The sequence below is a fragment of the Lentinula edodes genome (assembly GCF_021015755.1).
Source record: "Lentinula edodes strain Le(Bin) 0899 ss11 chromosome Unknown C8R40scaffold_7, whole genome shotgun sequence".
In the NCBI taxonomy this organism is placed as follows: domain Eukaryota; kingdom Fungi; phylum Basidiomycota; class Agaricomycetes; order Agaricales; family Omphalotaceae; genus Lentinula; species Lentinula edodes.
Genome location: NW_025764313.1, coordinates 160,246 through 174,779, shown reverse-complemented (window position 1 = coordinate 174,779; position 14,534 = coordinate 160,246). Strand labels below are relative to the sequence as shown.

At 45.9% G+C, this 14,534-nt stretch overlaps 3 protein-coding genes across 3 annotated transcripts; 1 reads left to right on the top strand and 2 right to left on the bottom strand.

The window, feature by feature from the left end:
* Window positions 1-73: 73 nt before the first annotated feature.
* C8R40DRAFT_1038681 (MFS general substrate transporter) lies at window positions 74-1,754 on the top strand (the record flags this gene model as incomplete). The annotated part of the gene is made up of 6 exons (XM_046223770.1): window positions 74-409; window positions 458-621; window positions 689-777; window positions 867-1,094; window positions 1,150-1,516; window positions 1,595-1,754. The coding sequence occupies 6 exons, from the start codon at window positions 74-76 to the stop codon at window positions 1,752-1,754; spliced, it is 1,344 nt and encodes a 447-aa protein (XP_046089245.1).
* A 621-nt stretch (window positions 1,755-2,375) lies between these two features.
* C8R40DRAFT_1038557 (calponin homology domain-containing protein) lies at window positions 2,376-3,417 on the bottom strand (the record flags this gene model as incomplete). Its single annotated transcript, XM_046223766.1, has 6 exons — window positions 2,376-2,435; window positions 2,491-2,592; window positions 2,646-2,961; window positions 3,017-3,054; window positions 3,104-3,210; window positions 3,300-3,417. 6 exons carry the CDS (start codon window positions 3,415-3,417, stop codon window positions 2,376-2,378), a joined length of 741 nt encoding a protein of 246 aa, XP_046089244.1.
* A 1,269-nt stretch (window positions 3,418-4,686) lies between these two features.
* C8R40DRAFT_1091454 (uncharacterized protein) lies at window positions 4,687-7,835 on the bottom strand. The gene is made up of 14 exons (XM_046227508.1): window positions 7,813-7,835; window positions 7,615-7,754; window positions 7,353-7,554; window positions 7,121-7,293; window positions 7,009-7,071; window positions 6,851-6,955; window positions 6,460-6,786; window positions 6,230-6,403; window positions 5,973-6,177; window positions 5,638-5,909; window positions 5,410-5,577; window positions 5,147-5,347; window positions 4,954-5,091; window positions 4,687-4,905 (listed from the first exon to the last, which is right to left on the bottom strand). The coding sequence occupies exons 3-14, from the start codon at window positions 7,414-7,416 to the stop codon at window positions 4,699-4,701; spliced, it is 2,097 nt and encodes a 698-aa protein (XP_046089243.1). The 5' UTR covers window positions 7,417-7,554; window positions 7,615-7,754; window positions 7,813-7,835; the 3' UTR covers window positions 4,687-4,698.
* Between the last annotated feature and the right edge of the window lie 6,699 nt (window positions 7,836-14,534).

Sequence of the window (14,534 nt, the reverse complement as noted above, 5' to 3'; positions counted from 1 at the left end):
AATCCTATTCTTTCCCGGACCTTCCACTGAGCCCATCCATCTTCTCTTGAGAAATTTTTCGCTAGTGGCTGTCATGTCCGACATTGAAAAGCAGGTCACACAGTTAGGCGACGAGCTGACATCAGAGTCACAGCGTATCCGGGATAGCACTGCAACATACCCCAGTTCTGCACCTGTCGAAAGCATCGATGGGCACACCGAAGAATCATCCTCCAGCGAAATAACCCATGACAGTACCAAAGCCTACCTGACGATTTTTGGTGCTTTCCTGGCCCTTTTCTGCACATTTGGGCAAATGAACGCTTTCGGAACGTTTCAAGCGTGGTACACCACACACCAACTGAACACGCTCGATGCCTCCACTATATCGTGGATCGGTTCTTTACAGCTTTGGGTGTTCTTTTTCTCGGTACGCTGAAATCCTTCTACTGTTGAGTGATTGTAACTTCGGCTCTAGGGAGGTCCTATAGGATACATTTTCGACAAATATGGACCGCGAATGTTGATGATGGTCGGCACGATATGCTATGTACTAAGTATAATGATGACCAGCATATCCACGCAATACTATCAGTATATATTGTCGCAAGGTGTTCTGTTTGGGCTGGGAGTTGGTTTATTGTAAGTTGCACTTGTCAATGTCTCCATATTGGCTTTCACAAGAGAGATGAACGCGAACGTATCCTAGATTTTACCCTTCTCTGTCAAGCGTCTCAACACACTTTGCTACGTACCGCGCTACTGCCACGGGATTGGCTGTGGCGGGATCAGGTCTAGGTAAGCTGTCATTTTCCTCGGGACCAGTGCGTCCTCGGAAATTGACTCGATAAGGAATACTTTAAACTCATAAATTTCTGCTAACGTAGGTGGAGTAGTGTTCCCCATTATGCTCCAGAATCTGTTCGAAGGTGTCGGGTTCGGCTGGGCTACTCGCATCTCAGGCCTTCTCTGTGGCGTACTTTGCGGGATCGCAGTCCTTACTGTGACGACAAGCACTTCGACCAAGAAAGCCCCGGCGCAGCTCGCCGGGCTCAAGTGTCTGAAGGAACCTCGATACATGCTTTTAGCTGCTGGTGGAAGTTTGGTGGCACTCGGTGCGTGTTTTCACACTTTAAGTCAGCGATTCTTGAACGTTTGATCCTATTGTAGGCTGTTTTGTCCCATACTTCTATGTTGTCGACTATGCACAAAGCCTGGGCATCTCTTCGCATATGGCATTTGTTGTGCTAGCACTTATGAACGCCGGAGGAGTTTTTGGCCGTGTTGCCCCTGCAATTCTTTCCGACAGCATCGGTAGATTCAACCTCCTCGCACCCACCTCCTTCCTTGCAGGTTTATTGATTCTGATCTCTTGGATGTTTGCGCGCACATTGTCGACGCTCATCGTATTTTCCATCCTCTATGGTTTCTTTTCCGGGGCCTTCATATCTGTGATCACGCCATGCGTAGCTCAAATATCGGATATACGAGAGATTGGGATGAGGATTGGGCTTATGTACAGCATCATTTCGTTCCCGTAAGTCCCCGTTCTGACAGTTTTCGAAATGAAATGCCAATTTTACTGATTAACTTTCTTCTGCTACCTAATCACTAGGGCCCTCATAGGTGGACCAGTAGCTGGACTAATACTGGGCTTCAACCACGGGTCCTACAACGGGATGATCATTTTTTCTGGCACGACAATGGTTGCAGGCTCCCTGCTCATTTTCGGAGTCAAATTTCTGATAAATCCAATTTTACTCGCCCGAGTATGAATGGTCTCTCCTCCTCGGTTCCAGTTTCTATTCTGCATCATCCATCTACCATATTCAAAACACATGTCTGTTTACGATCTCACTCGGAACGAGCTTCATAATGATATATTCGACGCCCTTTACGTTCATTCAGCATTCTGATACCCCAAGCATCTACGTTTTTTTACTCGATCAATGACAATACAATGTACTATATTTATACCTATCTTTATCTGAATCAAGTTTCTCGTCAACCAGAATTGTTGTCCTCTGTGCGTATTTGACCCTGTGCCTGTATTTTCGCCATCTGAAGCCCCGGCGATTTGCAGCGCGACAGAGCAACCGCATCATGCACGCCCGACAAAGTTTGAGTTCGAGCCTGCGACGATAGTGAGGCCATGATAGATCGGTCAACAATTGAGAATAGACGTGAACGACTTCATCGAAGAAAAGAACTCATGGTCAAAGAAATAATCAGTCAAACAGAAGCAGGTTAAGATTAGGATGTACAGTGCACAAGAGTCAATAAGGAAGAATATGAGTTTGTATAAGATGTTCGATTAGGAAGAATATGAGTTTGTACCAATACATCAAGACAGCTATGAGACGATCCGGTGTTAAAAGAAAAGGGACAAAGATGGCCTAGAATGTTTCTTCCTCCTCGTCAACTACAGCTCCACCTTCAGGAACCTCGAATCCGTCCTGAGAATAGGGCATTAGCCAAGTTGGGAGCAAAGATCAAAACACGCACACGCACCTCTGTTGAATAAAGTATAGCCTGGATTTTTCGCAACGTAGGGTCGTCTGGATTACCCTCACCCTCTAAGTGTTCTTGTACAAGTATCTCAATTTCCCGCAACTAGCCAGAGAGAATTAACATCGAGTTGAGGGGGAAAGATCGAATTGTGGTACCTTTTCGAAGTAAAAGTCTCTCTCCTTCTCTAGCCCCTCAAAATGCCCACTCATCTCCTTCAATTGAGCAGTAAGGTGCTGGACAGCCTCATTCGGTTGTGCCGATCCCGAGCGATGACCAGAAACAGGTGTTCTACCACCCGCCCGACTGCCACCGACATTGAGACCACCGGTGCGGCTGCCGCCGGTAGACAAAGGACCGACAGTAGCAGGAATGTCTGCTACGCCTTTACGCCGGGAGACTGGGTCGTAGCCTTGTCCACCATAATTTGTGTCCCAGAATCGTTTTATCCATTGGAGAAATTCGAGGTTATCTCTAAACGACGGATTAGCACTTGACTGGTTTCCACACCATGTTAAAGACTGCATACTGCATCTTGCATTTGACAAGTCTTTCCACTGGTATTGGCTAAGCTAAAGTCAGAATTCGCGCGTAGAAACCTGCTTCCATCACGTACCTTGTCGATTTTCTTTGCTTTGAACACATTTTGCATCACTTTGAAGTTTGCAATGAATTCGTATTCGTGTTTCGCGCCGAACTTGACTCTTGACATTGGTAGATCTCCTAAAAGAGATCCAAGGACCATTCAAAGAGAGCACGAAACGAAGAATGTCTGTTAGATCGCGTTCGATGAAGAAGTGTTCATACCGTACCATAGATTGAGTCAATAATTTGACAATAAGCTGCACCTGTACCACATTGTTCAATTTTCGTGTAGTTAATTTGAAGAAGGTCATTCAACCAAGCAAGAAGTTCTGCTCTTGAGGCCATCGCTGCTGGCGTTCTCAGACGATTCGGATGTCGGCAAGGATGTCGGTGGTGTTAAAGCCAGAATTAGGTCACGCTTGCTCGGCGTGGTTAAGGTGTGGTGATGTTTGGCTAAAGCTTTATTGTAAAACCAATTTGTTTTCTTGAAGTCCCTCACGCTCCTCATTGTACCTACGTACTATGTGAACAACTTGTCTTCATTCATAGTGGATCGTGGCCCCGAGACCAGCTCTTTAAATTTTCAGTGCTCTTTGACTCATGAAAGGAAGTTTGTCCATGCCATAAAGCTTGCCACTCACGAAACTTCTAAACGAACAATCACGAACCGGGTTTTGCCTTAGCTCAGAGCAGGTGTAGGCAGAGCTTACATGTTCCTATAACAAACTATTGACCACTTCCCTACACGTTTAATTCTCACTTCAATTGGACAAATTTGACTGCCCGCCACTGATGCTGGTGAGCTGCACCTGGGTTGCCACACTCAAGTCGCGCCTTGACTGAACGTTCCTCATTGCCCTTCTTGTCACACTAGACTCACAACTCGGGAAATCATTCGAGCCACTCAGATCACCTCGTGCAAGTTCCTACTAAGGTACTTGACAATATCTTTCCCCAGTTGGCATAACAGTGGAACTGACATCGGATTGGTTGAAGAAACGTTTCCGTTTCATCAAGTTCGAACAAGATGGTCTGATTCCCGCATCGCTACAGTGCTGCGCACTAGATGCCGGAGATGGGAAACAGTCTACGATTGTTTGGAAAGAACAGCTGGTACAAGGCGGTCGCCGATTGTACGACTTGACGATGGATGATCATTTCAAAAACAGGGAAGGAGCCGTCGTTAGTTTGTCAATTGTTTGCTACTGAGGCTCTGGTTTACATCACATTTCACAAAGATCGACTTTGGTGTGAAGATGATATCACTCGCAAGTACGCCCGTCCGTCGTCTTCGGGGACTTGAATGCTAAAGTAACCCTCGGAAAGGTCAGCGAAAGGATCTTTGGCTTCGTTCCTTTGCCTATGTATACGACGATAATTGGCCATGGACCATTACCGTTTCAGTGTAAGCTACCTATATCATTCACTAGTTTTATGGTTAACACATATGTCGGGCCATGTAGATCTGGGGATAACAGTGCTCAGCGCCTGGAAGTTACAGACTATACACATCAAGTCTTCGCGTTCGAAATGGGGGAAAAATGATTCCAGCGTGACTATTTTAGTGTACATTGATGAAATCCGTACAACATTGTTTTTGAGTTCGAAGAGGTGAAATTAAAATTATTACATCGCCTTCGCCATTCCGTTTTCCATGCTCATATCGTTTTCCATCATACCCATTCCACTCTCCATTGGCATCGGGTTGCAATGACAGTTCATATCGCGGTTTTTCACCCAGTCTTCGAGGACTTTGCCAACAGATTTGAGGTTCGGGGCAACCATGGCGAATTTGCTGAGTTCATAGTCATCTGGAGGAACATTCCACTGAATCTAAAGGGGAATTAGTTGTCGAACTGAATTCAACAATTATTGACCTACCTCGCAATCTTCGAATGGTCGGATAACACCGCAAGCAGTGCACTTTCTCCAGTCCCCTCGGGAAGGAATCCAAGTGCGGCATTCTCTGCATTGAGTGTGGAATCGATCTTGACTCGCGTATTTCTTCTCGTCCCATTCCTGCACCGAGTTTCATTCACAATTGAAATTAAGAAGCCGAGACAGCGTGTCTTACCAATTTTGGACCGAAGTTTCGTAGCTCTCCCTCATAACGGAAGGGGAATCCTTGATACTTGCCAGCTGCAAGTGCCTCATCCTTGACCTTCTCCGAAAAGTTGATTACATCGTCGACAATTTCTTGGGGAACGGGTTCATCAAGGTTAAGAGGCATGAGTTTCGCCTTAGTGTATTCTGCGACCTTGACCCAATCGTCGACCTTTAAGAACAACACCGTGAGCGAGAAGCAAAAAAGAAATCCGGCAATGGCATATCCCATACCTGAGAGCCCCAGAGCCAGTGAGTCGCGTACTCGGCGAAGTTCTTCATGTCGACTGTGAATGCCGATCTGGGCAAAGAGTACTTGGGAAGAGCGTGTCCGATAACGATGGTCCATAAGAATCCGACACGAGGACCAAGCATTGGGTGCATGAAGGTAAGATAGAGGAACTAAAGTTCGAAGACGCATTAAATATATGGGACTTTCGGAGAGGACGCACAAATACTCACTTGATTCATAAGGTGGAGCGACGGTACAGCACCATCACAGTAATCATCGTACTTCTTCCATACTGCAAGGCGTTCTTCCTCCGACTTGGCTTTGAGGCTGGCCAATGTCAGATCAGCAGCGAATGTGGAGGAAGCCATTCCAGCGTTGATTCCAGGACTCAGAAGGGGGTTCGTGAAACCAATGCCATCGCCAATAGTGACCCATCCGGGACCAGAAACGACTTGCGACTGGTAGGAGAGTTGCTTACGAATGTACCATGAGGTTCCTGGGCCTACGTATATCGAAACATGAGTCAGAAAACGGATGCGAGGGAGCCAAATCAGAGTTAACATACCGTGATAGTCGGGCAGCAGGGCGAAGTGGCGCATAACGTCGCCGAGCTTCTTGTATTTCTTCGTGATGAAGTTGAATCGACGTTCACCTTCAGATGAACCGTAGCTAGCTAAATCGGCGGGATAGGTGGTATCATCTCGAGTAGCATATCCAATACTCCAAATCCACTTCGTCTTGCAATCGAACATCTTAGCCAATTCGTACGTCTAATCTTGATATTAACACCTTGACTGGGAGCGTAGACAAATGAAAACTAACCGAGGGCATTTCATCATGGGGAGTTCCTAATTCGGCGTGGTCGAGAACGTAGTTGATCATGTCGAGCAGGTTGGCCATTGGGGATCCATGCCAAGAAAGCATACGAATGAGATACATCCAGCCTTCGGGGAAGCATATGTGACTAGTGTGGCCACCTTCAAAGCCTTCAAGTTCCTAAAATCGGGAATGTCATGTCGGTTCGGTGAAATGGAAAAATGCTTCAAACTAACATCCGGAATAGCATCCTCGTTCAAAGCCTCGAAGTATCCAAAGAAGGCGTCAGTATTGAAGTTTTCAAATCGCTTGACACGAGCCGCTTTGCTGGCTAATTGACGGAAACGACCAGTTCCATCGACGACGAGGGGAGATTTCGACACGACTGATTTGGTCTTGTCAGATTGGCGGACGATGGGAACACTGTCTCCATCTTTGGAGAGAATAGTGTTTTGGATATCGGCAGCATGGCCGTGCCAGACATTTACGCCAAGGCGCTGTGCGAAGACGGTGAAGACAAGCTCAGACATGGATCGTTGGAGCTGGTATCCTGGGGCAAGGAACTAGATGATTCGGAAGATATATCAGTGTTAACAAAAGTAAAACAATACTGGTGGGCTGGCTTACAGGTGGTGGTCCGTTGTTGCAAAACGCAGTATAGGTATCAGGGTTCTCGCGATCCAGATAAAAGAACTCCAGTCCGTTGTGCAGACCGAAGAAACGCAAAAGGTACTTCGGGGAGTGGTTAGCCCGGATGCTAAACTCAGCCTGTGAATACAACTCACCTCAGCCGCCATTCCTGCAGATTTAGTCCACTGAGCGAAATGAGGAAGGGTTGATTCGCCAATCTGAGGCCCTATTAGAAATTATCACACGAATACTAGTCTCAACACTCACCTTCCACTGAGGCTTCGGGGCCTTCTCGAAGACGGAGATCTTCAAATTGGCTTCGGGATGAACCTTGCGAGCATGGATAGCATAGATGAGTCCGTGAACACCCCCTCCGACGATAGTAACGTCGCTTTCCGCAGCAGGCTCAGTTTGAACATTTCCAGAGTTGAGGATTTCCGCTGTGAAGATGGAGTGAGTAAACAAAGGTTGATGAACGTGCGAAACAAGCGATAATTACTTTCGGTCATGTTCGGGTTGGCCGCAGCCCTGTCACGGAAAGTTGTTTTCGGTAGAATGAACATGCTTGTAGATGAAAAATGTGTAGTAGCAATGTATCCAGGAGAAGACTGCCTTCAGATGAGAGTGGATGCCCTCTGCTACTCGTTTCCAGTGGTATTTATACCCATTTTTTTTCCTGTTGAAAGTTGAGATGTTCCCAACTTGCCAACAATACTGTTATTCAGTTACATTGCAGTTACTATCGGAGGCAGATTACTTACGCCGGAACATTCTGCCGTCTGAGGGTCGCGTCAGCCTGAGGTCGGTCTGTTTTGACAGTTAATGCATAGCTGTCCGTTGATAGCGCTGCATATATTCAACGTTTGTATAGCCTCAAAAAAATTGGAGGCCCAAGGGAGAACTTCAGTCAGGTGCAAGATAAATTTGTATATGAATAACAAAAACTGGCAGACGCATACACCTACGGTTTACATCTCCATTTAGTAGAGCATCAAAGAAATCTGGGGGGATCAGCAGCACATGGTAAGTTTTTTTGTCTAATCTTCAAAACAGAGTGCGCCTACTTTGAATTGAAGGCAGTCCGAAAGAAGTTCAGAATCGTCCGAGTTCTTCGATGGTAGCTTAATGAACTTGACGCAACAAATTACCTGAGGTGTCGGAGCAGAAAGTATGCTTCACACTCTCGCAGATGCGGATGCAGATCGAGGACATGAAACTTGCAAAGCCGTAACTCTCGGGAAGGCCTCGGCCTGAACGTTGAGTTGATCAGTTGATGCTGATATGTTCAAAAAGTTAGGAGCGGGACGAAGCAGGTCTGTCCTTACATGTACCGTCAACATACTAGGTACCGGCGTGCAGGAGCGGGAGTTTTGTGCAAAGTCGAGACCTCGAGTTCGGCCAATTGGCCACTGTAGTACCACTGTGTGCCCTATGTTATCCAAGGCCCAGTCCCCAATTGCCGGTTTCGACAACGTGAGGCAAGGAAATTCAGACGTGGAAGACCTTGAACATCACTGATGGCGGGAACAACTGCTCAGAGACTATATCGGTGAAATTAGTGGTCTGATAAAATTTGTGAAATTCACAGGCGTAGTTAACTTGAAAGAAGAAGATATACATGATGGAACCCAATCCTGTCGCCTGAATATCTTGATCCATCCCCATTGAGAGAGATGAAGGTATGCTAAGCAGACCAGCAAACTTATGTACTAGCCCTCGGAAATATGGATCACCGGTATATGATCATTACTGGACGAGCCTTTGTACGTTCGAGGATAAGATACTAGTATTTTAGAGGGATCAAAAAAATCTGAAATAAAACGCAATGCCTTCGAGAAAGAGTTGCAGTTGCAGGAGGGATGGTACATTAACAATAAGGGAAATTCCTGAGAATAACCTACCATTATCGAGTCGTATTCTAAGCAGGCTAGTCAGCGCATATACTCCGAGGTTCAGCGCTCAACGGCTGAACGGGATTCAAGTCAGATTCAAATAGATTCAATATTACTGACTATCACCACTCCGAGGTACAAGGGTCGGGACTCAAATCGCCAATTCGACGATTCACAGGAGAAGTCCTCCGGCTTCCTTACATGGAAATGCAATCATGCAGGATGCAAAGAACTGTTGGGCGCTGATCAGACGAGAATACTATATCAGTGAAGGAAGTTCTGGAACGACGCGCATACATAATATAAACGCGAGGAGACCCTCCTCACCGAAGAGGAACTTTGAATAATGAGCCGGAATTTCTTTGACCATCCATATCGCGCTGCTCCGACTTCCGACTTCTCCCGACCTCACAAATTCATCACAGTGATGTATACATGCAATAGAATCATGGTCTCTAAAGAGTTTACCTTCTAGCCTCGCGACCTTGCGGACGGGAGCGTAAGCACCACCGCGATGATATTACGAACTGCCTTCTTTGCGGAAGACCTCGGAAAGTGCGCAGGGCCTAAATTTACAGGAGGCCCAGACGAGTCAACTCGTCGGTCGGTAGGTTTGATGAAGAAGTATTATTATACCTATCGATGTGCATGCGCATGCGTATGTTCTAGCCACAGTGGCGCAACAAGAATCAAGAACGCAAACTCTAAATGAACTCAATGTTAGTCTGTTCCTGATAGGTATTGAATGGGTCGTGAGGGGAACTTGTCTTGTCAACAGATAGACGTACGCGTTCCGTCGACTTCCATTCCATCAGGCTCGCCGAGGTACAAGCAGGTGCTGAAGGAAGTTCTCGGGACCGTCAGAATCCTTCATCTCGCATCTCAAGCAACGCCTGGAATGCACAATTGATCCCACCGTCTGCCAAACTGTTCAGAAAGCGACATCAAAATCCAGATCCTTACCCATCTCTACCAGCTCCCTTCCCGTCGTACACTCGAAGCAACGTGACCGCATTATTCATCGAAGCGTGATGCGTATCCCGCTGAACGGTGGATATAGAACACCCCGTATCGTCGCTCGTCACGTTGATGCTGAATATTTGAATATTCGCGTTAGTCAATGAAGCCATTGATCATATTCATCCACATTTCCAACACACATTTCTCCACTATATTTACCCCACTCCCGAAAACGTTCCCAGACCAGACCAGACTGGGCAACTCTTGGAATTACGGCGATCTAGAAATTCACCCGCTGTTATGATCTAGTCTCCATGTTCTTTTTTGCAGCGATTGCACAGAAAAGATTGCAAGTTTCTTTGTTTGCAATATTTCGGATGGCGGGACGAGTATACCGACCCCCCAAGTTGCATGTAGTTTGCGTGTATCCTACGTACTTGGCTGATGCATACACCGTAACACTTGGTCTAAAACTTGGCGAGATAAAAGCCAGACTTTGGGTTTGATTCTAGTAAACACGTACCCGTGAGTGATTACAAGCTCAATTGCGGAAATTCATTTGACAGGCGGGAAGGGAGGCAGATGGTAAAGCCTGGAAGTAAGGCCCAACAGGACGTTGCAAACATCTTCGCCCTGACGAACTTGGGAGCGTGTGATTGAGACCGAGTCTCATCAAGTGTAGTTGCGTTGCTGTCAATTTTCTTCGGGTTGTTTTTCTTGGGTCTAGACCTCCATTAATCACTGTGGTCGCACTAAGTTGGCATTATTGAGGAACACTGGTACTGGTACACGTTGGACAGACAGATGGGGCCGGGAAAGGGAGACAGAGAGTACCTGTACAGAAGGCAAAGAGGGAGGAAAGAAACGTCGTATTCGATGATTTGCGGGGGGAGTAAGGAGATGATGGGATCCTGATGGAAAATATGAGCCGACAGCCAAGGATCGTCTGGGGTAAATGTCCGAAGATGTCTGGGTATGTCAGGAAATGGATGATCAACAGTTTCGAGGTTCGTAGATCCACATCATGAAGTTTGTTTTTTGGTTCAGTGTTTGACAATGACAGAAGCTGCCTCCACCAATGCGATTGCTCAAGTACTCATAAACTCAAACCACACATCATCAAATTTAGATGGAGAAGAATGGACAAGACAGGAGAATACTGACCTCAGTTTCAGTCTAAGTCTGTCTGCGTACAGCCTCGACTACAAAGTAGACCCACCAATCCTCGCCGTCCTATCCAACATGAGGCCGATGAATAGTAGTAAATGATTCATTTTCCCATTATTGCCTTGGGCACCGGTGGTGTCGGAGAGATGGAAAGATAAAAAGATATACAAATTTTCTTCTAGCTCCCAATTTTCGGCAAAGTTTGAGGCAGATTTAAGGATTTGTTTAGAAGGAGAGGCAGGGTCCAGGAATACGGAGACCAGACTACTGAGGAAAGGGAAGGATGAAACAAAACGAGATGGCTCGAAAATTTCGCGGTCATGTGCAATTAGTGATGCGATCGCGTGACGCGAGACACGACTTGACAAAGGGATCTCTTCAGCTTCGTTCTCAATTGCGACTTCTCTAGCTCCCTATCACTGTTTGCTTGCTTCAATTACGCATTACCTGATTCCTTGATTGTCACGAACTGTCTGTTTAGACTTTATGAGATTTCTATGAACACATTGCAATTTCCCCTTGTGTCCCGGGCCTGCCCCGGGTTGACCGAAAGCAAAAAAAAAACAAAGGCAAGAGAAAGAATGGATCCTGCAGATATTAAAAGGCGCTCGATGAACAGCTTGGAGACTCTCGTGTAATTCACCGTGTATGTACTTAAGCCAGTTGACCGGCGCCCTTGTCTCCTTTTGTTTCCTTATAATTACGCTCTTACGGCCTCCGACTCCCTTTTACTTATGGACATGATAGGGTGAGTTTCACTTATGTCAAAGTGAGTAACGAATAACAGGTAGCGGAGCGTTAACTGCCAATTGTCTCGTTAGTCCCCTGCCGGACACAACACGGACAGTCGAAGATATAGCCTGAATATCCTTAGGAAAGAAAAGAAATGTTTTTTGGACCGGCGCCCGGCCTCTATGGGCAGGTCGTGTGCCAGTTCAAAAATTTGGTTACATCACGTTCTCATAGTGTCTCGTCCAATAACTCCTTCAAGTTACGACTTGTAACTCCCGCACTTCATCACAGTATCAGTATATTCAGAACTATAACTTTGCCCCCAGTCGGGGATTGCCTCTTGAGATTTGATTCGAGGGCTGAGGACGTGTGCTAAGCACGTTTAGACTCTTCAAACTAAGTACATAGTCCTTCTAGTTCTTTTAATTTTGTTACACACCAATTAATTATTGACTCTTCCTATTAAATTTATTGACCTCTATACATTCAGACTGCATAGGACTACAGTCGACTCCCTCTTAACCCATACCCCTATAAACCCATACTCCCTTATACTCCATACATTTTCTGGGTTACCGACCTCGTTTGCAGGGAAATGCCATGCATAACCCATAACTCTCCCATACCCCATAATCCATACCTTTTTGGGGGTATTCTCCGCTATATTTTTACCCATAACCCATACCTTGATTGCCATCATTGCATTTGATACTCCCAAAATGGGATCAGTAAGTAGACAATTGGCACAAAATCAATACAAAACCAATAAAATGGTCGATTTACACTAATTTTGAGCTAACATAACCCATGATAACCCATGTATGGGGTGTTACAGCTCCCGATTAGGCAAATTGTCACGCATGTCACTTGGTGTGACCACCCCATAAACCCATACTCTCCCATAACCCATAGGTCTGGACCTCCACGGAGGGGTATGGGTTAAGAGGGAGTCGACTGTATCTCTATGTAGACCCCATTTAGACATCGGTTAGATGGATCCGAGGCATCCCGGGCCCGGGTTGAAGAAAAAAAAAGAAAGAGTACATATCAGTTATGGGAATTCAAGTTCACCGTTTACCGTGAATCCAGTCTTTCCGCGCGCCGAGTTCTCCTTGAAGGAGGTCCCCCTCGCACTTCCAGGCAGTTCTAGACGTTTCCCTGCATCTCCTTGCTTTTCCGACCTTGACTCACTGCCAGCGGAGTTAAGTACCACTCCCCTTGTCTGTGTCATCTCCTGGTATTTTCCGCACTCAGCGTCAACTTTGATCCAACCGCGACCCTGAGGTCCTCTCTCCCTTGGTCATTTTTCAATGTTAACGGTTGACGCGTTGACGCGTTGAAAGCTGAGTTTGGAATTTAACGATCTATGTACAGTGACGGTCATTTCTCACGAACACCCCCCAATTTAGTAATAAATTCCCATCTGCGTCCGAAGGCCTTGGCTCTCATTGTACCGTACTTAATTATCATTATAACTCTTTGTAAACAGCCAATTGGGCTTCCATCTATCAATTCAATGTTACTATGACAAAATGGAGAACATCAGCAAATCATGTATGGAGTGGAAGCCAGGACCATCTATTATATTTTGAACTCATCTATCTGCATTTTTTGGTCTTTTTTCCTATAGAATGTGTTTTGGTATGAAATGTGATAGCTATAACTGTACAATAGCATACTTTATACTCACAGTGCCTCCATATTTGCAAGGAGCCAAGGCTTCCAATGCAGATGGAAATTTATTACTAAATTGGGAGGTGTTCGTGGGAAATGGCCGTCACTGTATGTACCATGTAATCATATGATGCGCGCCTTCAATGGGGTCTGTCTAGTCTTCGTTTGGCCTGGTCTAATCTTTATTTGATGACAGAACCACAGTCATACGGTTACCGCAGTCCGAGTCATATTTTTTACATCGATGAATCGATGGTACTTGTAGTCTTGCGTGGTCTGACCATGAATCCCTGACCCCGGGTTTGATTAAAAACTTATGAAGGCAATCTACACAACCTAGAGAAAACTGTAAGAAAGCTAGATTAAGCTTGAGCCTTCGCCATCCAAAAAATTGCAACTAACAACATCACCTTGCAAGTTGCTTGCCATGATAGTACGGTCCTTTCTTCCTCAATATTATACTAAGCGCGCAGCGGAAATGGTGGTGTTTTGAAACCAATCCAAACTTAGCGGCTTGATGAGCAGTGGGTGATCGAAATGAGAAAACAACGGATTTGCATGAATGCTAGGAATGAAAGAGAGAAAGAAGACATGACATGGCCAGCGTATATCTTGATTACCGTGACATGGCGGGATAAGGTATGTATGCCAAAAAAGGCAGGATAAAGAGCGACAAGAACAAGCGCCAGGTATCGCGAGACCTTCGCCTCTCTGGTGAAGGCCCGTCTGTACTTCGATGCACTTAGCAGTCAGTGTCTGTGATGAAATTTGAATACGTATTTGGTTTCTTGTGGTTTATTGCTGTTGACTGAGCTCAACTTGGCCTCTTGTCTCCTCTTGTGTGTTCGATCGTATGTCCGTCTGGGCTGGGCTCACTGGAAAGCAAGGTTTGTGTCCCTTGGGGTGGCAACAGGTGGCAACTACATACATAGTACTGCAAAGAAATTGCCTGAGAACGATTGAGTGAGAAACGAGGAGATATACATATACTACACGCCTACATATTTACATTTACATTTACATACACCCCATTGTCTAGTTATACCAATACACCGAGAATCATCACCTCCGCCGAGTTCTCTCTAGTTCTCCCAGGTTCGACTCTAAGTCCGCCACAATTGTTTCCTGTTTCCTGTCTCCTGTCTCTGTCTGTGGAGTCTCTTTGACCTTCCCTCCCCCCTCGCGTTTCTTTACGTCTGGTAGTAGTACATGGTTGTCTATGGTTGTTTATAAGTAATTCCTGGTTGTCCTGCTGG